Source organism: Aristolochia californica, unplaced genomic scaffold, assembly GCF_029961685.1.
Source record: "Aristolochia californica isolate CCGP_79_NKW_82.1479 unplaced genomic scaffold, dmAriCali1.0.hap1 SCAF_1, whole genome shotgun sequence".
Taxonomy (NCBI): domain Eukaryota; kingdom Viridiplantae; phylum Streptophyta; class Magnoliopsida; order Piperales; family Aristolochiaceae; genus Aristolochia; species Aristolochia californica.
Genome location: NW_027181770.1, coordinates 4,301,360 through 4,327,332, shown reverse-complemented (window position 1 = coordinate 4,327,332; position 25,973 = coordinate 4,301,360). Strand labels below are relative to the sequence as shown.

Here is a 25,973-nt window from a genome sequence, read left to right as displayed (position 1 = left end):
ATGGACTTATTTATGGGCCCCACTAGCGAGAAAAACTATGTTCTCTCCCTTTTCTAACCTGCGCCAGGTCGTAGTATGAGTCAACGCCCAACACCACGGATTGGCTCGAATTTTAAGGCAGTGGGTAAGGTTGAGGGTTTATTTTGGTCCAGTTTGCCCAATCGGAGTGGCCCGACCCAAGTTTATGGGTCCGAGGCATGTACAGAAAAGTGAGAGACGTCAAAGCATAAAACGATAGAAAGTGAGTCGAGTCCCTATAGAACAAGATGCCGCTTGCATAAAACCAACAATAATCTAATCGAAGCTTCCTTTCTTGCATGAAAAATCTGATGGAGAACCTTTCCTGTTTTGTGTGAATAAGTCATCGATATCTGATTATCAACAGGCCTTCGGCCTGAGAGCATCCAGAGCGGGACAGTGGACACTAGAGAAGAAACATGATCTTGACATGGCTGAGGAATGAGGGGTTTGGAAGAGTGTAAAATATGGCAGCCGATGGAGCTCTCAGTATGTCATGAACGAGAGGTTTAAAGCAGGAGACTGCGCTTGAGGGCTACAAATAAAATCACGAATCTAGTGATTACTTAAATGTTCTTACTGTATCAGTAGCGATTGATAGATGATGGACAGAACCTCTGCTGTGTTTTGACCAGAATTGGGATGAAAAAAGACTGGATTCAGTGCTCAAGGCCATTAAAGGTGGCACAGCAGTATAAGTTACTTTTTTCTTGGGCATTAATATAAACGGATAAACCCTCTATATCTCCTTCGAAATCTGCAAGCTGTGGCCATCAGACTGCTGGTGCTGCTTGCAACTTGAAGCTTGGAACCAATCAAGGTTAAGAGAAATAAATACTCCAACAAGAAAAATCAAGATGCTCCCGAAAGATCTAATAAGAAACCCTTCAATCTAATCCCATTTCAGGATAAATAGTCATGACCAGAAATAAGAAGATCATGCCAAGATGAAGACATGTAGTGCATGGATAATGAGCATCGGAAATTGAATCTTCGTCGGCCATTTAAGATCCCAGTAGCAATATAGGGGAAAGTCTACCGGTTCTCATCTCCCATGCAAGAGAAGCCCACTTGCCCAGCCACTCAGAAGGCTTTTAAATGAGCCTTCCCTGCTCTCTCCGTGATAAAATCAGAGTTCAGAGCATGAAGACGTTTATTGTGAGGTCTCCTGGTGAACGCCTGCTACTGTTTAAGTAAAATTTGAAAGCTGTGACCTGCATTTACAATGACTCAAATCAAATATTTGAGTTATCCACAGGTTGACTCTTCCGAGGCTGACCAACACCTACCCATGACGTACTGCTGCCTTTCCCAGAACGTCGCTTCTTTATATAGTAGTAAGAACATATTCGGACTTGCAATTTGCAATAAATCAATCCATAAAAAGCTTTCTATGACAGGGTAGGCTTCTTTCAAGCATCTGCACATTGTAATATTTCCTTATTTGATGTTTTGTAGTAATTAAAATTTTGGGGACTGCATGCTTCACGGACAAACCTGTTGCTATCTGTTTAATAATCATATTGGATCCTTAAGTGATGCTGTGTAAACCCAGACCAATATATCTAGGTGTAGAAAGAAGAAATGAATTAATAATCAAAACTGTTTGTTAGATTAAAAAAAACTAGAAATAATAAATAATCCAAGACTTGAAGATAATATAGCATGTGAGGTGAAAAAGAGTCCGAGATGATTTCTGAATTGTTAAAAGTATAGATTTTTTGCTTTCTTGCTATATCCAGTAACACGATATTACTGCCCATAAAACACACAATATGGTACAGTAGTAAAAGCTTACTTCAGATGACACATAAAGCTGTGAATCATGAGTAATATTCAGTGTTTCCTCTATACACTTTGCAGATTTTTTTCAAAATATTAGTCACCAGCAAGCCCTTAGTTTCTGCTCACTAAGAAATACAGATGGCATTCGATGCCTAGACTCTTCCAGACTACATCCCGATACTAATGACCTAAAATTTAGTAAAGAAAAAGGAGACCGTCAATTTCAGAATCTGCTGATGAGATCAAAATGAATTTACAAAATGCAGATTCACGCTTCAGACACAAGACACCAGACAAAAGGAAACTTCCCGAAAGTGAAGGTGCACTCATCCCTTCTCATTCAAATCAGAGGGTATGCAATCATACCTTCCCACAAGAAGCACTCCCATCTTCTCACAGAGTATCGAATTGATAAGAATATTTACCAAGCACCCTTTGCAAGTTCTCCACTTTAAGAGATCTATAGGGTCAAATCAGGTTGGAGTATCTTCTTGTGCTGATCAATATCAAACCAACTGAAATTATAACTCTGAAAAGTGACTGGAAAAAGGATAATGGAAAGAAAATCACTTACTGCTCAGGATGAACCCTTGCAGAAGACTCTGGGCTCTCTCTGCCTGCTCTGGTGTACCAGAAATTTGGATAACTTTTTCAGGTCTATCAGAGTTATCTTCAACAAACTTTACTGTCGCCCCCGACATCTGTCTCCATAAGAACCAAGGAAGAATGTAAATAATAGATAACCAACCGCCAAAACTGAAGGGAAAAGAAGATTGAGATGGAAAATCACCTCACTTATCTGTGCAAGCTTGCTTCCAGATCTCATTCTGAGGCTGGGAATTGCATGTTCTGGTATTATGACCTCTAGTGTGCTTTTAGTGACAATTGGAGCATGGAACCTTAAAAGATGTCATAATCTAGGATTTTAGATTGTGAAGTAGTTGACAATAAACTAAAATAGGAAGGAGCTAGGAGCTCACTAACCTTGTTGGCACACTCGGCGCTTCCTCGGCATTATTTTCTTCCTGTTCCACCTGTCCACTTCCAGTGCGTGCAATATCCTAGGGCCAACAAATACAACTTTAAGAACCAGAGGGCGATTAAAAGGGAAAAAAAATCCTAATGAATCAACCCCAAAGAAAAGGTAAGAGATCGAGGTAGAGAAGATAACTGGATAGGGAAAGGTTGACAAAAAGAAATCCAAAACATGTATCATAATCTGAACAGTTCATGAGAAAACTGAAATTTCAATTTACAATGAAAAAGGAAAAGAAAATTTGCACCTTAGATGGACGTGTTGTTGTAGCTGGGATGATGTTTTGATAGCTCACTGCTGGAGGCTCATTTGCTTGGTAACCTTCACGAGCCAAACTTTTGCTGGGAGAAGCAGGAGCCTCCACTCCAAATCCGCTCCCACCATGGCCAGGACCAGAGCCTACGGGAGATACAAGTTCACGATACAAGTAACTTCGTAGCCTCAATGTTATCTGTAAAAGGGCTTCTCTGGCCGCTCTAATGTCCCCTATTATCTGCCAAGACTTTGACTTTGTCAATAATAACGTTCAGTTAATTTTAGTACCCTGAGAAAGGTCGAGAAGACCCAAAACCACAAACCTGAACAAGTTCATCTGTCCCAGCTGCACACTGGGGTAGTTCTTCTCGGGGTAAGATCTGTATATTTGCACCAGTCAATCTCCCCATATCAGATAAAGACCCATCTCTCCCCTCCAAACAAACAACTTCATCAGCAGGGACCAGCAATCTAGTTGCTATGATATTATCCTCATCCGGACCAAGGTCCACAATACAAGTCTGGATATGCAAAAGAGCTTCCTGGGCTGGAAACATCTCATCATCTGGACCCTGTATTATTCATTAAGGTTCCCAATAAAACATAAATCACATATATATTTTTTTAACTCTAAAAATAGGTGCCTCCAAGATCAAGCAGTTCTTTGCAGTAGAAAAAAATGAAGTGAGATAATATATAACACTGTGGTCTTCAAGTCACAAGAACAAATTTCATTGAACTGCTTTTGTCAGAGCAAAGTCCCAAAGAGGAAACAAGAATCTAGAACTTCATCTTGTAAAAATGACTGTCAGCTCTTCCAGTCACATCACTGACAACCTCAAGGGTAATTCCACCCTTGTGGATGGCTCAAACATAACTTTGACAGCAGCACTAGGAAAACCCTGTGCCTACTGGTACCCATAAAAGATTCTGCAGTATTCTCCTTGTTATCTCTGGCCCCTTCAGTCATTGTGAATCTAAAGAGGCAGAATTGAAAGCCTTTCTCCCTGCCCTTAGGATCTTCGTGCATTACTTCACCTTGCCCCTTGTGGTCAAAGGGGAATCAGCAGTTGACATCATCTGGGCTTCCAAAACCAAGTACTACCAGGACCTTCCTTGATGTATTGTCATGAAATCAAGGATATATGTCAGCACCAAAGTTACCTATATCCACAACCCAAGATGCATCAATGGCCTTGCTGATTCCTTGGCTAAATATGAGGTTATCTGGCAACACCTCATTGAAGGTCATAGCCACCCCTTTGACTGATCTGTTGTACCTTGTACTTTTGTTTTTAGCTTGTGCTTTTTACCTTTTGAATGTTTTTTAACCACCTTTTATCTTATCTTCTCTAGTTCTCTCCTGTTATGTATCTTATTTCTCATTGTGATAGAACAAACATATCCATGACAACTAATTTTTTCTTTTTTTGAGAACATACACAATGACTGATTTCATCTTCAAACAACTATGCACTGAGAATAATGCAAAGAAATTAACAGAACTAAAAACTGAAAAGCCCAAGTTTAAAAGAACCAGCTAAAAATCCTTCAGATTTTTAGTGATTCCATCACCCTGGAAACTGGAGTATGTATTCTGATGTCATGACCTCAGTTGGTTTTTTACTGTGTATACATCCCTATTCTAAAAATTAAAAAAATAACAAAAAATAAAAAAAATAAAAACTATATATGCCCCTTATATTCTCATCCTAGTTATCAGGTCCAGAATAAGTTCTTTTATTGGAGCACAGAGAAGTACACAATAAGGACATATTACAAACGAAAAAATTGTGTCCCAGTCATCAAACTTAGGGTGTAAAGCATAGGAACCTAAGGTTGTTGCTTCCAATATCACAGAAATGGCGGAATCCTCTGATGACTTCCCAGCAGCACCGAAAGACATATTGAGTGGTATGTCAGAGAACACAAGATGTAGTGTCTAAGATGGGAAAACAGTAATTTAACACAATTCTGAAGCACAAATTTGCCTCATCCAATCAAAATGCTGGAAAGCAGATCATGTTCTATGTGACTTGCTACTGTTCTCAGGTGGACTCTCTAAAAACATGACTTTGAGGTACTTTAACCAGGTATGATAGCAATGAACTGATTTCCAACATCTCATCCATGAACTTCTTACAGACTAATAACGTTTGAAGGTAAAAGTTGTGTTTGGTAGACATACATTAGAACAGAGATTATTTAGTTCTGTGGTGGCACTTTATAAGTTTAACCAAGCATAGCATGCAAAACCAGAAGAAGCCTCACCCAGCAATTTGTTACATAGTCTTAGTTGTGTTTCACTCAGTATTCACAGGAGATTCTCTAGCTTTTCACCATTCCCCTACTCATTTGGTAGCTTAAAAAAAAATTACATAAGATCTGCAATAGAAACGAGATGAATACCGACCTTACTGTTTATTTTCTTCAGTAAGTCAATATGACGCAGACAGAAAGCCTATTCAACCATTTCTTAAAATCAAGCTTGCCCATAGAGACTTCCACTATCAATGTTCAAATTAGATCTCATTCAAAAGCTTGTCCTGGTATGGTATACAAAACGGCCAAAATTTCATAATTCAGTTTCTTCCTGTTAAAAATTACTAGGACCCAAAAGTGACAAGACCAAAGATTTAGTCTTGCTGGCTTTGGAACCTTTATTTAAAAATAAAAGTAAAAATATAAAAGGAGGCTGTAGAACTTGCCTAAAGAAAGCTACTCAAGTGGCAAGTCACGATACTACTTAAGAGATTTTTTATGACAATTAACAAATAGATATGACAGCTTTTCTCTTTTTAATTGTTAGAATTTTTTATTAAAAGGAAGAAAATTACAAAAACTAGGAGGAAGTAACATTCAATGAGATGTTGGAGACAGACCCCCCCTATTTAGCAAGATTATCAGCCATGCCATTAGCTGACCTCAACACATGACAGCTCAAGAATATGATAAAAAATCATGCTAAATCCCAAGGAATGTCACCTGAATTCTAACACCACCTAATCATGCTAAATCATGCTCTTCTCTTTACCATGATAAAGTTATCTAATGTTTTTTTAAGTTTTGGTCAATGTTGATTTTTTTGTCTTATTTTTTATGTAATTTTTTTTACTCTAACAAAAAATCCTGAATGCTACATCTATTTATGATATAGTCTAAGACCATGGAAACCAAGACTGAGACTGATGTAGCCACACAGAATAAAATGTTGGTGGAGACCAGTTTCCAGACACCTCGGAAGCATATAACAGATCCCAGAGAGATAGATGAGCAAGAATAACAAACAAAAAGTCAGTTTCACATAAAGAAAAGGTAAGAATACCAAAAACATTGACACTTAAGCAGAGGAACAAACTTGCATATGGTTTTCCAGAAGTGGTTAGATATGTTCAGTCTGTGTAGCAAACTACGTACAAGGGCAGATACTGTCACTTATTCAGCCAAACTTTATATTTAGTTTATTTTATGTGTGTGAACTAAAACAGAAGTGTGAGAACCTGAGTATATAATTACTTTGACAGGTCTGTAGGTTTATCAGCAAAAAGAGCAGACATGGAATTATGCCCTTGTAAGTAGTGCAGGGAAAAAAAATACCAGCAACCAACTTCTTTATGATATTATTCCTTTTTTATTTCAATTGAAAACTCTAGGAACGCTGCTTCTTTCTTAGAGTTCATCCCCTGATTAGGTACATTAGTTTCAGCCAAAATCCTAGGTTGCTTCAAAAAAGGTATGTCAGTGACAGGTTATAAAGTGCAAAGTACCCTTTTGGATTTTACTATATGTTTTGAGTACAAACTGGGAAAACAGGCTTTTTCCTATTTCCATGGCTCATTCACTGTCCTATATTAAAAACATAGCACATACACAAGAGGAGTAAAACAAAAAAGTGATAGGCCCCAGCACAAAATCTAAGAGTAAAGACATGCATGATGCTGACATATGCTCAAAAGGGCATAATGAACTAAAAGTACATAAGAGAAGAGGTCATTTGCATCCTGAAAATTCGAAACAACTTCTAGGGGAAAGAGGGCATGCATGGAATTCTTCAATAAGAAAGAAAGTAGAAGCATTTGAGCAAATACCTCATCAGATGAAATAGTAATAACACGTTCATCTGACCCCAGCACAGGGTCACTAACCCTCACATCAACACCGATTTCACCACGGAGAATCCCTATAATCCCTTCTGACTCGCCAATTACACTTTCTACCTTTTTGTTTGGACATAGGATCTGGAAGACAAGGTCTTCACCAGCAAATGCCTGTGCATGCTCACCCATTTGGGTAGCTGCAGAATCAAATCCATAACCAGATTGTGAATACCTACTGCTTGAACGATGAACCCCATCCAAAGGTGACCTTACATTGTTGATGTGAGGATTAAGATCATCATCCAGGGGGAAATAATGTTCTGGCGAGTGTAATCGCCCACGGAAAGGTCGACAGTCACGAAGCATAGCTTCTTTCAATCGAGACGAAATGATTGCTACAGCTTTCTTCACAGCATTCCCATCACCTACTACCTGTGAAGGAGAAAAACATGCTAAATGTTATATGCTCCAAAAGAATAAACACCGCTCCACGATCTAGATTTTTGCAATCTAAAGTAAGATTTACAGTCCCTTCACCTAATGATAAGTAAAACAACTTAGACGAAATGTCATTCAGAGAGAGAGTTGTAATATCAGTCAAAGAATGGAGCCTTTTCTTTTTCTCATCAGTTGATCAGGCCTAGTAAGGCTCAAACCCAAGACAATCTAGAAAACCCCTCATGAGACCCTGAGCTGCAGCACAAATCTCAACTGCTGGAGCTGTTCCACTTATAAGATATCTACTTTTCTATTGTCTTGCTGATTCAGGGACTAGGAGCAGCACTCCTTCCAACCCTTCAATGCGGAGAGCAGCTTTCCAATATTTAGCTTCCATTTTTGTTCGTTGTGGTGTAGTAAGGTTCATTACATTGTATTTTAGCTTCATTCTTACATCATCATACTCCCTAAGGAGTCTTGTGTAACACCTTCTCCTTTTACTGAGATCTCATTCTCATTGTATTTAGAAGAAATCCCTACCATATGGGCACAAATAATTAGCCATAATGAGCAACTCCATTTAATAATCTCAACAATGCTAGTTGAGGCATCCTTAACATGAAATCAGTCATTCATGATACAAAACCTGTCTTCATCAAGGATGCAGAAAACAATGTATGCTGTATTTGCCTAAATGACAGTAGAAAGATCTAGGCAGAGAGCATTTTCAAAAACATCACAACATAGCCAAATTCCAATAACTCTAATCTGATGCTTCAAAAGATCAGTTTGAAGTTTTTTTTTTTTTTTTTAATGAATCTGAAGTTTTTTTAATATGAGAAAAGATCAATATCCTGGTAAAAAAAACAAAGCAAGAAATCATCTGACAATTTCTAGGCAGCACACTCCTAGATCTACTAATAGTGTACCCGACCCTCTAGCAAGAGATGGAGCAGTTCCACAATACCTTGCTATTGAGAGCTCACTCCTATTATGATCTTTGCCTTCATTGTGTATCTTAAATCTCATTATACAACTAAGACTGCAGTTACCTTTATTGGTTTGATGACCAACCTTTAATTCTTTCTGAGTTGTTAAGCCACATTAAGCAAACCAATCCCAACATGCAAGCAAGAACATTGCCAACAATACCAGACGCATACTTTAGTCTCTAACTAGTTGTGTCTAGTTAGCTTTAGATAACTTGAAAAACTAAAGAATGCAGAAGTTTACAGTATAAGCGTTACTTGCTTCTTTAAAAGCTCCATCTAAAAATCTAGTCAATGATAAAATGAGACCATTTATGTAAAGAGTATTAAAGACATGTATCTCATTAATCCAAAACCGTTTACTTATACCACATTTTTAGTGTTTTGCTCTTTCTACGTTCTCCTAAATGGCACAGCAAGCGTTCGAAGTAAAGCAAAACCTACTGATCAAATGCACTGTCTGAAAACTCAAACCAGAGTAGTTTTTTCGAAACCTAGAAGATGAAGCAACAGTTTCTAAGACAAAGCTGAGCAAACGAACAATGGATCAAACTATTCCCTGATCAGAGTACCTGAACTATTTCCTCCGTCACTGTGACACACTGCGGCATATTGCGGTCCCTTGGCAATATCCTAATCTGTGTTTTTGTTTCTATTCTCATCTGCTCAATTATCTTCCCACCCTTCCCCAACAAACACCCCACGATGGTCCTTGGCACAATTAACCTGGTGGCGATGCGGCCCGTGCTGCTGCTTCCACGCGGACCATAGTCATCCTCATCATCTCCACCACCTGCCCCCTCGAACCCAACGCCAAAACCTCCATCGCAGTCAATGATTCTCTCGTGAATCATCAGTAGGGCCTCCTGGGCAGGCGAGTAATGTTGGGAACGGCCGTCAGTTTCTCGACCCCTAGCATCAGAGATCTCGATAATGCGTTCTTCATCACCATGGATCAAAGGATGCACGCTGATCCAGGCCCCGGTCTCTTGCCGGAAGGTCTTAATGATGCTTCCGGATTTTCCGATGACACCTCCGACTTTTACGTCGGGGCAAAGGATCCTATAAGTAATGGGACCCTGCGGAGGCAGGTCTTGAGGCTTTGAAGGCCGACCGCCACTCCCGCGGCGGTGGTTGTAGTGGTGGCTGTGATGGTGGTACCGGGGTTTAGTCCGAGAAGGGGTTTGGGAATCATAGTCTTGATCATAGTAATAACTCCTTTTGGATCGAGATCGCTCCATATCGTGTCCTTAATCTCCCCTTACCCCCTTTCTAATGTTGTATTCGCCCTTGTCCACAAGATCGAAAAGATGTAGCCATCGTGGTGGCAAACGGCAATGCCAATTATCTGAAAACCTGGGAGGCAAGCGCTGGCTTTTAAGGGCTTTTTTTGTTTAACTTGGCCTTTGTTGTCTTTGCTGAGACTGATAATGAGAGGGTCGAGGGCTAGAGAGAGTTCGTAGAGTTAGGTTTTGCTTCAAATGGTGGTTTTGCCGGGAAGAGATTCGTTCAAATTCCCTCAGGGAGTTCCGACCGCTCGATCTATGAGATTAGACACTGGGAGTTGCAGAGTTTAGCTGAAGTTATCAGGGACGGGTTTTTAACACTATGAGATTAGACACTACAGAGTTGCAGACTTTCAGCCTTTCCTTTGCCTTATTTTGCTTTCTCCTGCCAAAGGTCGCGCCATCGCGTTGTGGCCTGTGAAATTCTGCTGAATGTTTCTTTCGCCTCCGGTCCTCGATCGTGATGAAAAGCGAGAGGACTAGGTATTTTCTTGGATACGGCCCGTGGCCAGTCAAAGCAAGGAGCTAATGTGCGCCTCCGGCGAAGCTTCCTCTATTTTACGTGGTGGGCTTCAACTTGAATCTTTATAGTCTAGTGGGGCCATCGAAGTCACATGCTCGGACTTCACATCAGCTCCAATCAAAACATTTAAGTGCGCAACATTGAAAAAGTGTGTATCCTCCGTGCTACCAAATGAAATGACGTGGTTATATATATATGGTGGGTTATTCCAATATAAAATAACTAATTTAGTGAAAATCTATAACTACTTTGCATATATATATATATATATAGAGAGAGAGAGAGAGGAGCTGATCCAATCTAGAGAGAGAGAGAGGAGCTGATCCCATATGAAGAGTTGTTTCAACGTGATCGCGTGATTGAGATAGCCGTTTTGGACTACTGAGATACCCATTTCGCATTAAATGGTTTTTCATATTTGATTAAGCCTGTATATGGGGGTTAATCCAATACGAAAATTGAAACATGTGAAACGCTATTTTAATTGTCCGATCATGATCAATAACTGAGATAATCGTTGCACATGTTTCACATTAAATTACTTTTCATATTGGATTAGCCATGTATATGATGGCTGATCTAATACGAAAAGTTATTTAGTATGAAACATGTGAAACACTATCTCAGTCGTCTGATCATGATGGAACGATTGAGATAGTCGTTTCACTTTAAATGGTTTTTCGTATTGGATTAACAAACTGAGCCCACTTACTCATTTTGTCATTGGTGGGACTTTAGAGGTGTAGAGCACACTTTCATTGAATAAAAGAAATGAAAAACAAGGAGATATCGGCCAAAAGACCCTTTTTTATTTCTTTACTTGTCCATTCAAAATAGAAAAAATATGAAATACTCATATAAAATACTACATAATAAATATAATAAAAATATTAATAAAATCATAATACAATGCAAATTAAATAATAAAAAAATTATTTTCTTACATTTACATATGAAATACTGAGCTACAAAACTAACCATATTTATATCTAGGTGGCTATAGAATATTTATACAAACCATACAATTTAATAAGTGACATACCATTAAATACAGAATCTTTCCCAATTTTATTTATCCAAATAAATTTGACAACCCTGTAACATACATAGAAAATAAATACTTAGTATATTAAGTTTTCTGTAGTGATACTGATTATTAAAGTATCGATAAAATACTAAATTGTAACTTTTTAGCATCATTAACTACACTACTTACTTCAAAACAAGGGCAACTTAAACAAAAATATATTAACATTGGGTTACCTGATATGAAGAAATAAAGTTTAAAAATGACAAATTTGGGTTTTACGTGATAAACATGAAAATGTTCATTCATCTTTTCATGCAAATAATAAAGAAAGAGTAAGTCTAAGTGTTCCCCCAATCAATGAGGGGCAGATAACCCTTCAATGTTGTTGTTGTTATTGTGATTGTTGTTGTTGTTATTGTTTTCTTTTCTTCAAACAATAGTCTCTTTCCTTGGCACCTGAAAAGAGGGAGGAGTGCCATTTTTTATTCACCATCCACTACCTTTGGTGCTCCTTTTTTCACCCACCATATAAAATTTAAATAATTTGAATGGTACCCAAAATGGGAGCAAGTTACTGTTAAACAATATGTATTCATTGTCTTTGAAAATATTCACTTGTTTAGTGAAACAAGATATTTGACCTTTTCGTAAGATACAATGGATGCTCACATTTATAAATATACACTAAAAGTGGTTAAGAATGCACGATGTTTACCTGAGGGAGACTCTTTGGAAATGTAGAATAAATGGTTGTTCATCTCTTCTTTGTTAGACAAAGGATTAAAAGCTAGTTTGACTAAATCAAAGAGGGGATATTATAGTGTTGGTATTTTTTAACTAAAAAATCTAGGTTACGATAGATAATGACATTCATTTTGAAGTTATGATCCCCATTTTAACCTTAACATGACTTTAACTGTTAAACACTTAACTAATACTATCCAAAAGACCGGCCTGTGAAAAGCGGAAGGTATAAGTACTTAACCCAGGACCACAACATCACACCCACCTTCATGAGCCGAGGACTACGACGGCCACACTCTAGCGACATGCTTCTTACCCTATTCCAAATGACAATATTAGAGGTAAAATATGGGGTTAATTTCATGGAACCCCAAGGAGGTTGCATGGATTGAGTTCAAGAATGGCTTGGTAGGGTTGTTAGGTTGAAATCAAACTTGTCTTGATTTATCACAAGAATGGGTTCACAAGGTAACCCTTCATTAGTCAAATATGTCCCTTAGAATACCTATGATTCCATCTTATGATAAGACACATGTTAAGAAACTTGTCTGCTGATAAAGGCCATCAAATGGATGGAAGATTAATTTTTGGCAAAAAATAAATTTAATTCCAAAGCAAGAAAGATTATCAAATACCTTAATTTTTTCTAGCATATTTTTGAAGAAAATAACATAAATAGGACTAGGAGAAATTTACCTGAAGGAAACAAAAATCAAAATTTTTAAGTAGGGCCCAACCGGGTTCGAACCGGTGACCTCTTGATCTGCAGTCAAATGCTCTACCACTGAGCTATGGACCCGTATGTGGCATTCAATCAATTTTTATATTTATCTCTCCTTTACCTTTGTTGTTTCCTGTGAGATTTTCTTACTCTCGTATCTTTATATTTTCCTCCCGTCCAAAGTAACTGGTGCTGTTTTTAATCACCTCTCGCAGAAGATTTCAAACGGAGCTGGAATCCCGCCGAACTTGAGTTTCTCTGCTAAAAAGCAGGTTGTCTTTGAGGATTACGTTTGATTACGCGTTATTGATTTCTTTCTCTCAATAATTCACAATTTTCTTTTTGTGTGATGCTCCTGTTTTGAATTGATTCATGCGTCGGGCGGTTTGCAGAAAGCGCCAGGTGACAGCAGGAACATGGGGCGGATATGGCGACGCAGGAAATTGGTACGCTATATAAATGACATGAACTGGTTTCTCTGTTGGAGTTGACACATTCCTGAGGTTATTTTGGCTTGGATAGGGCTTTCCTTTAATGTTGAGGTTTCCGTAACCGATATTTGATTTAAAGCATCTATGCATGTGTGACCCAAATACCTGTGTGGAGATTTATAAAACAGAGCTGCGTCAATTACTTGAAAACTCGCAAGCACTAGTAATAAGAAGCTAATGGATACTTTTGAGTTGGTACTGAGCAGAACCGGTTCTCCAGCTTATAAATTTGTTTTGTGCAAAACAACCAAAATTGGAATTCTTTGTAGGAACTTTGAACAAAACTGGCTTGTCATCTATGTAGTAGGAAGATTCAAGCGATTGGACTTTCACCATAGCTGTATTACATTTTTCCTATTGTTGTCTTAAAAACTCTACAACTCATTGCAGAGCATAATTGTAATTTAAGGCATTGTCTCCATCCAAAGGAATTCAGCTCGAGTGTACAATGTATACTTCTTCTTTAAACAATTTGTTTCTGTGGTTTTGCTGTCAGAGTCGAGGCATTTTTTCTAAGGCAACTTATTTCTAGTTTATACTCATCATATGGCTCTGAAATCAAGGCACCGCAGACTATTAGAGTCTGTGCTCTCCATTACAGCTTGAAGAACCTGTCAACCCCGAAATTCTCAAGCAACTCTTTCTTGATGGTGGCAGTCAGCCTATCACTTTCCTCTTTGCTCATTCACTTTTTAGATTTTACTTGAAGCTTGACATCAAAGCACGTAAGTTAATGTCAAATGGAACTTCTCAGTCAGCAAACTTATGACACCTCAATAGAAAATTTGAGACTTTATGTGATTATAGATTTTGCCATTCGGATCCATCCAAATTCATGAAATCCCATGACCTTATCTATACTGTAATGCAATCTGCCAAAGGTATGGTTAGCTTTACATGGAGAGTGTGGATGTCATTTTTATGATTCATAATTTCAGTAAGTGAAAGACGTGAAGATTTCAGATAACTTGTAGATTGATATGCAGTTAAAAGTCTTTCATCTGCTTGCACGTTCTGAAATTGCTTCATGGTGGAAAGCATTTGAATTGTATTCAACTGCTAAAGTGACATGTTTCTGCTGGTTTTGCCTGCATGAGAAGATAGGAAGAAACCGTGGATATTGGGCTGTTGTTATCATGTTTGAGATATTACATGCATATAGGCGAAAATAATAATCAATTTGTTGATGATCACTGCTGAGTTAAGAAGTGGTTGAAACAGAAGAAGTTGAAGGATGAAACTCTTGGCATTGAAGCAATTTCTTTCTGCTCTCTACAGCGTGCCCTATTGAATCAAACTGAGTCAGAGTTAGAAATACAGGTGTTTGCTCCAAATACATACAATGATGGGAGGCAAAGGAGGGTTTATATCTTGGGATACAACGATATCTTTTAAGAATAACAAGTGAACAAAGTAGTTAGGTTGAAGTCTATTTCCTTTAAGAGAAAAATAGTTAAACAATGCCAAATAACTCTTTATTAAGTACTTAATAAACATTAATAAGAACCAAAACTGGGACCCTAATTTATGATGTTTCCATAAATTATTTAATAAGTAAAACAAGCTTTCATTAAGTAGTACAAGGACGAAGGAGAAAAAACATGCTTCTTGCAATGTCCTGTCAGTAGTCATGATTTTGCAAATTAGGTTTAAGGTGTAATCATGTTGTTCTACCTCCTTTTCATATTCAGATGAGGCAAATTTCTTCTCTTTTTTCCTTTGTGGTGGTGGCAGTGGTGATGGATGTTGTCTTTGCTATTGATGATGTTGTTGTTTTCATTATTATTTGAGGTTGCACTTTCAAAAGAAAAAATATTTTTGTTTCTTTCTTTATTTTTACACAAAGATGGGGGCCAGAGAGGTCAGTTAAGTTGCTCAGAACATTTAGGGGAAAGGGAAGGTCCCAATTGAGTCATGTCAGGGGAGCCAATGGCCACTGCAGGTTGGACTGCCCTTGGCATCAACCTTGGTGTCCAGGACTCTGTTGCTACCCATATTCACAAACATAAACAAGTACAAAAGAGCTCTGCAAAAAGATACAGCTTTGATATTTTTACTCTATAGAATCACAGTTGGTTAAATCTCTCATAACTGTTAATTAAACTTACAGATTTTGGCTCGAGAGCTTCCAATCTGTCTCTCTCTCTCTCTCTTTCAATCTTTGGGCTCTTGAACTGTGGTACCGATTTTTTAAGCCCATAATTGTTATTTTAATAGAAACGAGAGGCCTTTTATCAGTACATCTAGGAGTGTATTATATGGTTTCTTCTTGGTCTCCTGTGCTAAATTTATGCCCGTGTATGCTTCAGACGAATAAAGATGACAAGTTACGGTATAAAATGGAGAGGATTCCTTTCCTTGAGGAACAAATGAGGGTCTTTGATCACTGTAATGCAGATAGCCAGCTACTGAGTCACAAATCAGTATTGTTAGCAAGACATCGGATGTTTTAGGGAGAGAAATTAGGAATCGGCAAAAAGAGCATATTTATCAATATAACTGAAAATTTTCCTCAGAAACACTCATTCAATTACAGCACCAAAATACTCCAATAAAACAATCAAGCCGAAAAAGGCAAACAAGAAATTAGAAGCTTAATAAAGAGGAGATACAGCATCTTCTTCCAAACAACGACTTGTACATATTTCTTCTATGTTACATAGATATGGAATTGGGCAATTTTTTTCTTTTATCTCAAGATTTGAAACCGAATCCTGCCCATCTCTTCGTTCCTTCTTTCTTTGTCCTGTGTGAATTCGAGTCTAGGAGATTTTCAAGTGACTTGGCCTTTTTGTTCCTCACTCTGCCTGCTTCCTTCAAGAGCTCTGTCAACCTTTTCTTCTCATCGTCTACATCAGGGTTAGCTGTGCCGAGTTTCTCTTCCCTCACCTTTAGAATGTATTCCAGGATCTCAATTGCATCTTCTACCCTGTCAAACCAAAACAATATCACCTCAGATGTGCTGTAGGCATTTACAATTCAGTTAAGGGAAGTAGCTCTGATATTAAGGTGCCTAGTGTTTTGACTAGCGTCGCTGGAGAAATCGCTGATGTGCTTTCTTGACTCACAATTAGTTCATTGATTTCTTGAAATCACACAGAACACAGAACCTTTCATAAACAAACACCGGAAAGCTCAAAGAAGGAGAGAGAGAAAGAGATGCCGTAAATCGTAGTAGATATACAAGTGAGAAAAATTTTCATTTACAAAACATTTTCTGTTTGGTGTATAAGCAGAAAATCTTCTAAGTTTATAATGCATTTTGAACGTGAAAACAAGCACACACTAAAAGGATAAGAGAAAACTCAGGAACACTCACCTGCCCATTGCGTCGTATGTAGCTGCGAGATTACTGTAAACCCCAAGAGTATCTGGATGATAGGGCCCGCATTCCTGCTCCAGAATTCCCCTCGCCTCTTCAAACAATTCTACCGCCTCATCTATTTTATATAACTGCACGCAGGCCAAGCCCATCTGGTTCAATACGACTCCAAAGAATGCTGATTTCTTCTCCCCTCCAGCTCTAAGCTTCAAAATCGCACTCTCAAAGGAGCTGCGAGATTCCCCATACCTCCCAACCATATAAAATATGACACCCATTTGTGCTTCAATCCCAGCAATCGTTCCTCTCTGCCCAGGCACATCTTCCAACAGCTTCATTGCCTTCTGTAAGAGCTTCAGTGCTTCCTCAGGCTCATTTAGAGCTTCGAAAATAGCCGAGATTTCTGTTAGCCCACCCGCAATCTCCTCGCTGGTGGTCCCAGGAACAGGCTTGACATAGATTCTGAGAGCACTCTCGCAATATGATTTGGACTCTCTGAGCTTGCCAGTCTTGTAGTAGAGGTCTGCGAGGCGGACAAAAACAGAGGCAACGGAAGGGTGGTTATCCCCTCTGGTGGACTTGAAGACTGTGAGGGCCTTTTGGTAGGAAAAGACGGCCTCGTCAAAGCGCGCCAGCGAGAGGTAGATATCACCGATACTGACATCAATAGCAGCAACCTCATGATCCTGGCTATTGGCAATCATGGCCATACTGGCGAGGACGAGATGTTCAAGGGCATTTTCATAATCACCCTTGGCCTCGCAGACAAGGGCCATTAGCCGACGATCCGCCGCCTCTTCGAAGGACGCGGGCTCGCTATGCTCCCGATGGATTTCGAGGGTCTTTTGGCAGAGTTTCTCTGCCTCATCAAATTGCATCGCCTGGACGTGCGCTTCCGCCAAGTACCTGCCAAAGCTTCAACCATCAGGCGGCCCTGCTCCATATTTCCTTCCAAATTCACAGACTAGACAAAATAAAGAGACGATATGCAAAGTGAGGACCCAAATCATCTAAATCCCGCACTGGATGGTAGAAATTTGGTCTCACTAACGGTCGAGCGACATTTTAAAGATGATCTCCAACGGGAAGAGTTGGATATGGTGGGCCACATAAATCGCTACTAATAGAGGGAACCGGAGAAGCATTCAGGAGACGGCGGTTAAAGGGTGGTAAAAAAGTAAATAACGGTAACGATAAAAAAGGAGTGGAGCCGTCTAATCACGAGATCTGGACGCAAAGGAGCAAAACTCCGTAAGTCCAAAGGCGTCACCACTCGGAAGATTTCACTTCCAGCCCAACCACTGCCTCGGATCGCGTGTCCCTGACTAGCCAATACCAGCAGGCGCACGTTACGCTTTCTACCAATATCAGAAATTGTCGGCTTAGACGTACGACGACGTGGGAACGCCGCGGAGACGGAGTAAGGCGGAACTTTTTGGTGAATGCACCGCGCCGCTCACTCTAGAATACGTGGACTACGACGATAACGAACAGAAATTTCTGAGGGAAGAGGCCATCAGCGAAGGTCTCCAACTTTCTCCAACTTGGATACCGGAACAGTGGCTGCTGACGGAAACGTGTAGTTTGAATGCTAAAACCCTAGCGAGCCTAATGAACCAGATGCCACTGACGAAGCGGAAGAGAGCAGAAAAAATAAGTGGCGCATGTTAGGAAAATCAGCTTTCCCAGTTTCCTGTCGAACAAGGAAAAAAAGAAAGAGAGACAAAAGGGGAGAGACGCCAGCAGCGAAGTGGCATTTGGCGCACGTTATCAGATACAAGCTTGTGGCACTAACGCGCGCACATAAGCCGAAATCAAAGAAAGAAAGGCGTACCTGCAAGTCTCTGCAACTCTTGGATCCTCCTCTCCGAGGGCTTCTATCTGTATCTTGAGCCCCGCCTCGTAACACGAGATCGAGCGATCGAGCTGACCCAGCATGGAGTGCGTATCACCAAGCTGCATATATCCGGAGAAAGCCGCAAGCGCATGGTCTCTCCCGCGCGCCACGTCCGGCACCGTAATCGCTCGGTCTAACACCGGAACTGCCTCATCGAATCTCCCCAAACTGCAATAAATTGCCGCAAGAACGTGAAGGCTCATGGCCAGCTCCAGGCTGGGTTCTCCTTCCTGCGCGCATCGCTCGAAAGAGAGAGACGACCGGATCGCGAAATCTAGAGCTTTGGCCGGATTATCGCCGGAGGCGATTGTGTCGCGAGCGAGCTTCAGCAGGAAGGGCCCGAGATCAGGGTTGTCAAGAGCCGCATCGTCGAGCTTGGCCTTTTCAGGGGTCTTTTTCTTCCCGGACGAACGGTCAGGGGAGGGCTTGGCACGGGAAGTGGACGGAGAAGGTGTCTTTTTAGGAATTGGTGACCGGGATTTAGGATTTTGGGCATCGGAGCTCGATTCCTGGTTCGGGATTTGGATTTGGAGAGGAGGAGTGTCGGGAGGGGTTTTGAGCGAAACCAGACCAGGCATCTCGTCGGACCACTGCCAGAATTCTTCACGAGGAGGATGAGAGATAGACAAGTAGCAACAGATCTGCTGTACAGCAAATTACGGGATTGCAGTGCTTGCCCGAATTAGAGAGGTTTTAGGTAGAGAACCAGAGAGGCGCCATTAATGGCGAATAGATGCGAGACTGAGAGAAGAAAACCGGTCTCGAGTTTGCTTGTAAGGTACTTCTCCTCATAAGGTCAGACTGGAAAGAAAATAAGTATTCCATGATAATAGAAATAAGATAAAAAAAGGAAGGACCGACCAATCATTGCTCGAGGGTTTTTCCCTTTTTTAACTCTATCCTTTTTTTCACCAGACAGTAATTACTTATTATTGTCTCTACCAGAAACTGCTGCAGGGCTGCTCTCTTCCAGTGGTTAACTATTAACCAGCCTCCTTCTTGAGATTACCAAATTACCTCCCTCTCCTCGCGGAACTGGCCAGAATAGCTGAGAACCACGCACACCAAAGTCGATGGCAGCAAGGTAATTTTATTAAATATTGGTATCATGAATCATCTCATCAAAAGGTTAAACGACGAAAACACCCCTACTCTGTGAACAAACACTTAAAAGGTTGGTGACCTACCTTCTAAGATTGACTTTAGGTGACACTAATAGAAAATTAAGCTTGATGAAAGGTATAATTTAAGTGAAACTGCTGACACGAATAGTTATTTTAGTTAAATTGGGACCTAGAAAATGTGGCCATTAAAAGTGGCGTAACGGTTATTGAAGTGTAAATGGAAGGGGAGATAGGAATGAGGTGGGTTAAATTAGAAACCCAAAATGGTTGGAGAAGGGTGGCGTTTTATTGTCACATGGGAGAGAATAGAGATAGATCCGTCTTATTTAATCATTTATAGAGAACTAAAAAAAATAGGAAACCTATATCTCCTTCTTTCATTGGACATGACACAATTGTAGTCATTAATGGAAAATCAAGAATTGTAATTTCAAATAAATCATTTTCAGGGTTCTCTGTCTCCCTTCTCTCGCGTACTGAAACTCCTCACCCTCTTGCCTGGAAACCTTCTCTGTCCTTAAAAGAAACGGGGGAAGACGTGGAGATCCACGAAAGAGAATATCGTCTTGTTGTTAAAGCTTCTGAAACCTCTTATTTTAATGGCGGCCCTTACCTACCACTTGATGAGCGACAACTTGATTTCATTGGGCCAGACGTCTGCAACCACAGGGAATGGATACCGAAGATTTTGCAGTTCGGAAGCTGGCATACGCTTATTATATCTTGATGCGCTCGGTTCAAATCTATTTCTTTCTGTTCGCTGAGGCTCGAAATCCTTCCACGGCTGATGAGCCTCTGGAGATGGCATGATGATTTATCATTATTCGATCTAATCTATTTTCTATTCGAAGTTCGATGAACGCAGCAGAAGAGAGAGTGAGAGAAAGAGAAGAATTATACCAGGCTATATGATTTTTCATCATGCGATCGTATAAGAAGTGCAAAATCGAAAGTATCTGCTGTCCTACTTCAGTCACGGCTGTAACTGTAGTCGTGTAATTGCAGCGTAATCATAAATCGTGGTCAGGTTGCATGAGGAGGCCGTCTTGCGTGTGGTAGAACGTAACTTATCCTTTCGAGAAAGCAGCTCCATTAAAGAGATCGAAGCTTTCTTCGAAAGACAAAGAAGATGGAGCTCATCACTCTCAAGTCACGAAGTCAGGTGATCGGTAGTGACTAGTGGAGTTGTCGTCACTTCCGTGCTGACGTTGGGAAAACGACGCCAGGTTTCTGTCGTGGACTGCTTTCCAACTCATGGAGAATCGCAGAGACGGTAAATACGTAAATTACGGCAATCTTAAATAGATTAATGAATTTTTAATCTTTTTTTTTTGGTTTTTTATTTAAGGGTTGTCGTGGTAGAGATAAAAGAGAAGAACTTGAACAGTTCCTTCTCAACGCTCCTCGTTTAAGATGATGTAACCCTTAGCCAAACCCAAAGGTTTAAGACATAATCCCAATCGATAATCAATAGTGTCATGAGATTAGGATACGATAGTTGGGGCTGATCTCTCACATTCTGCCTACTGCCAACAACTTCGGTTGAAAAAGACAAATTAGTACTACGTTTTATGAAGTAAAAGGAGGCGTTATATTAAGTTGGTGACGACGTCTGACTTATCCGTAAACGTGACTGTAATGTAACACCGCGATATTATTAAGGAAAATTAATTAAAAGGTTAATAGATATCTATAATGGATTAGAACACTAACCTTAGTCATTAGTAACCTCTTGTTATTGGGCTTGAACATAACTAACCTTATCCAATCGTGGTTCGAGTCCAAATTTATCTCCAAACAAGTCTGCGAGGATGGGTTCCAACCCTGGTCCAACCCAATTCTGGGCCTAATAACAAATTGTAATGCGAGGCCCGGTTCCAACCAATCTCGTATCTTCAGGGCCCAATGAGAACCCAGCATGACCTGCTATCTGCTATGTCGAGACGACTTACTCGTCAACAAAAGAGACCTTAACCCTTTGGTCTTCTCTGTTGAACCCCCAAAAATGGCGATCTCCATGAATCCTCTCTTCTTTCTCTTTCTCATTCTCCTCGTCTCCTCCTTTGGTCTTCACTCGTTTGCGGACTCGGATTCCGACCGAGTGGAGGAACTCCTTCACCTTCAATCCCAGTCGGAAGCGGGAGTCATTCGCCTCGACGACAGCACGCTCCGACGATTCCTCACCCCTCAACCCCGCTCTTACTCATTCATTATCTTCTTCGATGCCGTTCAGCTCCGAGACAAACCGGATCTCCACCTCACTGAGTTGAGATCGGAATTTGAACTTGTTGCTTCTTCCTTCATCGCCAATAACCGGGACCTTCCCTCCGCTTCCAAGGTCTTCTTCTGCGATATCGAGTTCAAAGAATCCCAGTCCTCTTTCTCTCTCTTTGGGGTCAGCACCCTCCCTCACGTCCGCCATGTGGGTCCTTCCGTCCGGAACCTCAAAGATTCTGAACCCATGCAGCAATCCGACTTTGGCCGTCTCGCCGATTCCATGTCTGAGTTTGTTGAGTCCAAGACGCAGGTCTCTGTCGGGCCCATTATTCGCCCCCCATTCGTCTCCAAGAAGCAGATAGTCTTTTTAGTTGCCTGCTTCGTTATCTCGACGCCCTTTTTGATTAAAAAAGTCCTTGCCGGAGACACACTTCTCCATGATCGCAAAGTCTGGATGGCTGGTGCTATATTTGTTTACTTCTTTAGCGTCGCCGGTGCTATGTATAATATAATTCGGAAAATGCCCATGTTCTTGGCGGATAGGAATGACCCCTCAAAGCTAATTTTCTTCTATCAGGGCTCGGGAATGCAGCTTGGAGCAGAGGGATTCGCAGTTGGATTCTTGTATACAGTGGTGGGATTACTGTTAGGGTTTGTGACGCATGTGCTTGTTCGGGTGAGGAATCAGACTTTGCAGAGAGGGTTTATGCTTTTCACAATCTTGGTGTCGTTCTGGGCGGTGAGGAAAGTGGTTTATTTGGATAACTGGAAGACGGGATACGGGGTACACGCGTTCTGGCCATCGAATTGGGCCTAAGAGCAAAGTTTCAGTTTGGTCGCGTATTTTACTCTCTTTTCTGGTAAGAAAATGTCAAAAATTCGCCTTTCCTTGAGTTCTATCAGTAAAAGTCAAATGCATGCACTCTGATTCATGAATTGGTTAATTATTGTATGAAATGTAGGTGTCTGATGTTAACATGACTCTTCCAATCACTGAGATGCGATGAGATGTTAACCCTCTTCAGAGTTGATAGGAAATTATTGGATCTTAATGACTTCGGTGATAAAGTTGAAAAAGGAAATGAGAAAAGAGAGATAAGTCTAATGTCAGGGTAGAACATTTGGGGCCATAGGAGATTCATTGAAGTACTGTAGTATGTTTTGTTTAATTAGAATATGGTTGGAGCTAGCTGGTCATATTGTGGCAATTGACTGAAATCGGATTTTGGTTAATTATGTACTGCTGTAGGCAGCGTGTAACTTTCCTGGAGATTGGCTGAAATGTGCATTTTCTATGTTAACCAGATGACCTTTTGTTTGAACTTGATCTTATTTAGCAAAGGGACTGATTTGTAGAGATACTTTACAATGGTTTCCAGAAGATGTAGGAGCTGCAAGTGGCATTTTGGATGGGAAAGCATTTGCTTTATATGTATACTGATTTTGGAACAATCGGAATCTTATTATTCTTCACTTAATCGTGAACACATTATTGTAAGCGTTTGTACTTGTTGAATTGGTGAAGAACAGTTTTGCAAACCTTATTGTTTCTTTGTATGTAATGTTTGTTTTAAATAACTTTGTGGAAGAAAAAGAAGTTTGTTATTAATTGTTGATTTCTAGGGACAATACATAAACACAAGAGATCTCAAGGGAAGGAGAGAAGAGAGAAACTCTAGCTCTTTGGAGAGAGGAGAGAAGAAACCAAGGGAGAGAGAGAAGAAGAAAAGAGAGAGAGGTGTATGGATGAATTTGAACCAAAAGAAGAGGCTTGAATGCTCTACCCCATTGCCTTGAGGTTATATTTATAATTGTAAGAAGGTGTTGACAATAACTACAATGCCCTTAGAGTTATATGCATCAAAAGAAAAAACACATAAGAGGACATACACCAGCTTGTATAGTTAAAATGCTATACCATTTCTATAAAAAGTTTTCCTTATTTACTAGTCATGCCACCCCTACACACGTGGGTGTCTCTTAACATTAATAAATCTCATTAGTTTCTTTTTGCATAGTCTATAGGAAATACTGGTCTTGATTATGGATGAAAGCAGGTCAAATAGTGAAGTTGTTTTGTGATAAACTAATCATAACTTTGGCTGGGTTTGTCATTTTTGCAAATGTTGTCAGTGCGCCAAAAAGAAGAATGAATAATCTTCAAAAAAATAAAAAAATAAAAAAATAAAAAGGAAGGTCGCGGAACAAGAGATGCTATACCAGTTACTGATTTTCTTTTTGTTATAAATGTGATCCTTCCTTATAACTTTTTGGAACAAGAAATGTTGATGCAGAAGTTGGGTGATTGATGTTTTTCTAGGAGGTCCAGTCTTGGTTCGTGAATAAGTGAAGATAAAACTTATGCATAGGAGGAACTTATGCATAGGAGGCATTGTGCATGTGAAACATGAATTGGCTCATGTACCAAGAAATGTGTTGCCTCGCAGTGTGACTCAAAAAGTTCTATAATTATAGTTGCATCCTGTGTTTCACTTGTCAATGTTTATCTATGTTTAAAATGTTTGCATCTGACAATGGAAAACATTTCGGAGCTTAAGCAAATGCAAATAGTGTTTTCTTCTTTTTCTTTTTGCTGTTTTTTTTAAGAGTTGTTTTTCTTTTTGTGATTGAAATGTTGATCAAAGTCATTCCTTGATAGGTCATTCTCCTTCTTGAGGAATCTCTTTGTGTGTCATGTTTAAAAGAAAAAAAAGAGTCTTGAAGAGTAATTCAACTTCTTGAAGAGTCTCTTTGTTACCATGGTATTGATACAAGTCATAATTCGAGAAACTTGATTCAAAAAGTCCATTTGGCACCTCTTACACTTGCATGTTTATTCATATTAGAAGATTCATCAGGAATCTGTTTTTTTTTTTTTTTTTTTTTTGTAAAAGCAAGTGTCTTTCTGACTTGTTTATTTTTTTAAGCAGTTTCAAGTTATTTTTACCTTTGTCTTGTTCTGTGAGTTTGGTTTGTCTGAAATCAGGTGGTATGTAGTTCTGTTTGTGATATTGATTTGATAAGTGAGTCATAGTCTGAATTCCTAAAACTTGAAGAAGAGGATCTTCAGCTATTTCTGATTTGAAAAACTTGGAGGCCTATCCTTGTTCTTGGTATCCTCTTTGATTACAATGGAAACTGGGAGCGTGCCTGTCAGATGGAACATGCTTCTATTTCTTAACTGCAAATAAATTTTTACCTAATTTTATACAAAAGGATGCTGCAGGATTAATCTTATTTTATACAAAGCAATGCTTCAACCTCTGTTAACATACTACCTTTTATAATGAGGGCTTAAACCCCGATACTAGTATCTGATAATTGAGTTTTAAAAAGGAATAGACTTCCACCAACAAAAATTCCCTTGCTTTGCCCAAGCAGTCACTCACATCCCTAGATAATGAATCTGCCAATTCATTTAAAAAAAACACCTGCTATCCCTGTATATTGAGATATTCATATTGATGAACAATATAGAAGTTATCCTTGGAGACCCAAGGCAAATATTCAAAGTGATTTTCTGCTCTGATTTGATTTTCATGGTCATAGTTTCTGTTTAACTGCTGTTTACAGATGATCTTACTGGCCCTTTCGAATTCACGTGAGTTCATTTGGCTTTGTGACTTGATGTGCTCTGTGCTGTTATTATCTGATACTGACGTTTCTCTTGTTTCTTTTACAGGCTACTAGCGCAAGGAATTGTGGTTCTTCACAGTGATTTATCCTCTCAAATGTAGCTCCTGAGGACAAACATTTTGCTCATCTCCTTGAAACTAAAATATGTTTTCTGTAGACAAGCAGAGAATTAGATGACAAATTGAGCCGAAAATATGCTAATCCATATATGCAGATGTAGACATTAGCATTCTTCTTTAGTATAATCAAATAACTAGAAATGGTCCTTATAAGTGCATTTCATTCAGCGGACAGTTTTAGCTATCTGCCGGTAAGACTGCGGCCCAAAATTTTGCAGGCAGTTTTTGGTTTGGCAAAGGTTGGG

General features: G+C 39.7%; 3 protein-coding genes and 1 non-coding gene across 6 annotated transcripts; 1 reads left to right on the top strand and 3 right to left on the bottom strand.

The window, feature by feature from the left end:
• Positions 1–740: 740 nt before the first annotated feature.
• Positions 741–10,403, bottom strand: LOC137943196 (RNA-binding KH domain-containing protein RCF3-like). Of its 2 annotated transcripts, XR_011110601.1 has the most exons (9): positions 9,191–10,403; positions 7,183–7,623; positions 3,418–3,666; positions 3,087–3,332; positions 2,788–2,864; positions 2,594–2,702; positions 2,378–2,504; positions 2,170–2,299; positions 741–1,232 (listed from the first exon to the last, which is right to left on the bottom strand). XR_011110601.1 is itself a non-coding variant. In XM_068788890.1 (8 exons), exons 1-8 carry the CDS (start codon positions 9,857–9,859, stop codon positions 2,277–2,279), a joined length of 1,941 nt encoding a protein of 646 aa, XP_068644991.1. In that variant the 5' UTR covers positions 9,860–10,403; the 3' UTR covers positions 1,795–2,276. The 2 variants fall into 2 exon arrangements, 1 of the variants encoding a protein (XP_068644991.1); XM_068788890.1 differs by lacking the exon at positions 741–1,232 and having other exon boundaries at positions 1,795–2,299.
• Positions 10,404–12,928: 2,525 nt separating this feature from the next.
• On the bottom strand, positions 12,929–13,000 carry TRNAC-GCA (transfer RNA cysteine (anticodon GCA)). The gene has a single exon. It is a non-coding gene; the product is annotated as a tRNA-Cys (tRNA).
• A 2,919-nt stretch (positions 13,001–15,919) lies between these two features.
• On the bottom strand, positions 15,920–19,415 carry LOC137943185 (protein KINESIN LIGHT CHAIN-RELATED 1-like). The gene is made up of 3 exons (XM_068788882.1): positions 18,570–19,415; positions 16,733–17,641; positions 15,920–16,342 (listed from the first exon to the last, which is right to left on the bottom strand). The coding sequence occupies exons 1-3, from the start codon at positions 19,208–19,210 to the stop codon at positions 16,108–16,110; spliced, it is 1,785 nt and encodes a 594-aa protein (XP_068644983.1). The 5' UTR covers positions 19,211–19,415; the 3' UTR covers positions 15,920–16,107.
• A 2,306-nt stretch (positions 19,416–21,721) lies between these two features.
• Positions 21,722–25,881, top strand: LOC137956626 (probable dolichyl-diphosphooligosaccharide--protein glycosyltransferase subunit 3B). 2 transcript variants are annotated; one of them, XM_068804191.1, is made up of 2 exons: positions 21,722–22,833; positions 25,656–25,881. In XM_068804191.1, the coding sequence occupies exon 1, from the start codon at positions 21,762–21,764 to the stop codon at positions 22,788–22,790; it is 1,029 nt and encodes a 342-aa protein (XP_068660292.1). In that variant the 5' UTR covers positions 21,722–21,761; the 3' UTR covers positions 22,791–22,833; positions 25,656–25,881. The 2 variants fall into 2 exon arrangements, with proteins under 2 accessions (XP_068660292.1, XP_068660299.1); XM_068804198.1 differs by lacking the exon at positions 25,656–25,881 and adding an exon at positions 22,936–23,516.
• The last annotated feature ends 92 nt before the right edge of the window (positions 25,882–25,973 follow it).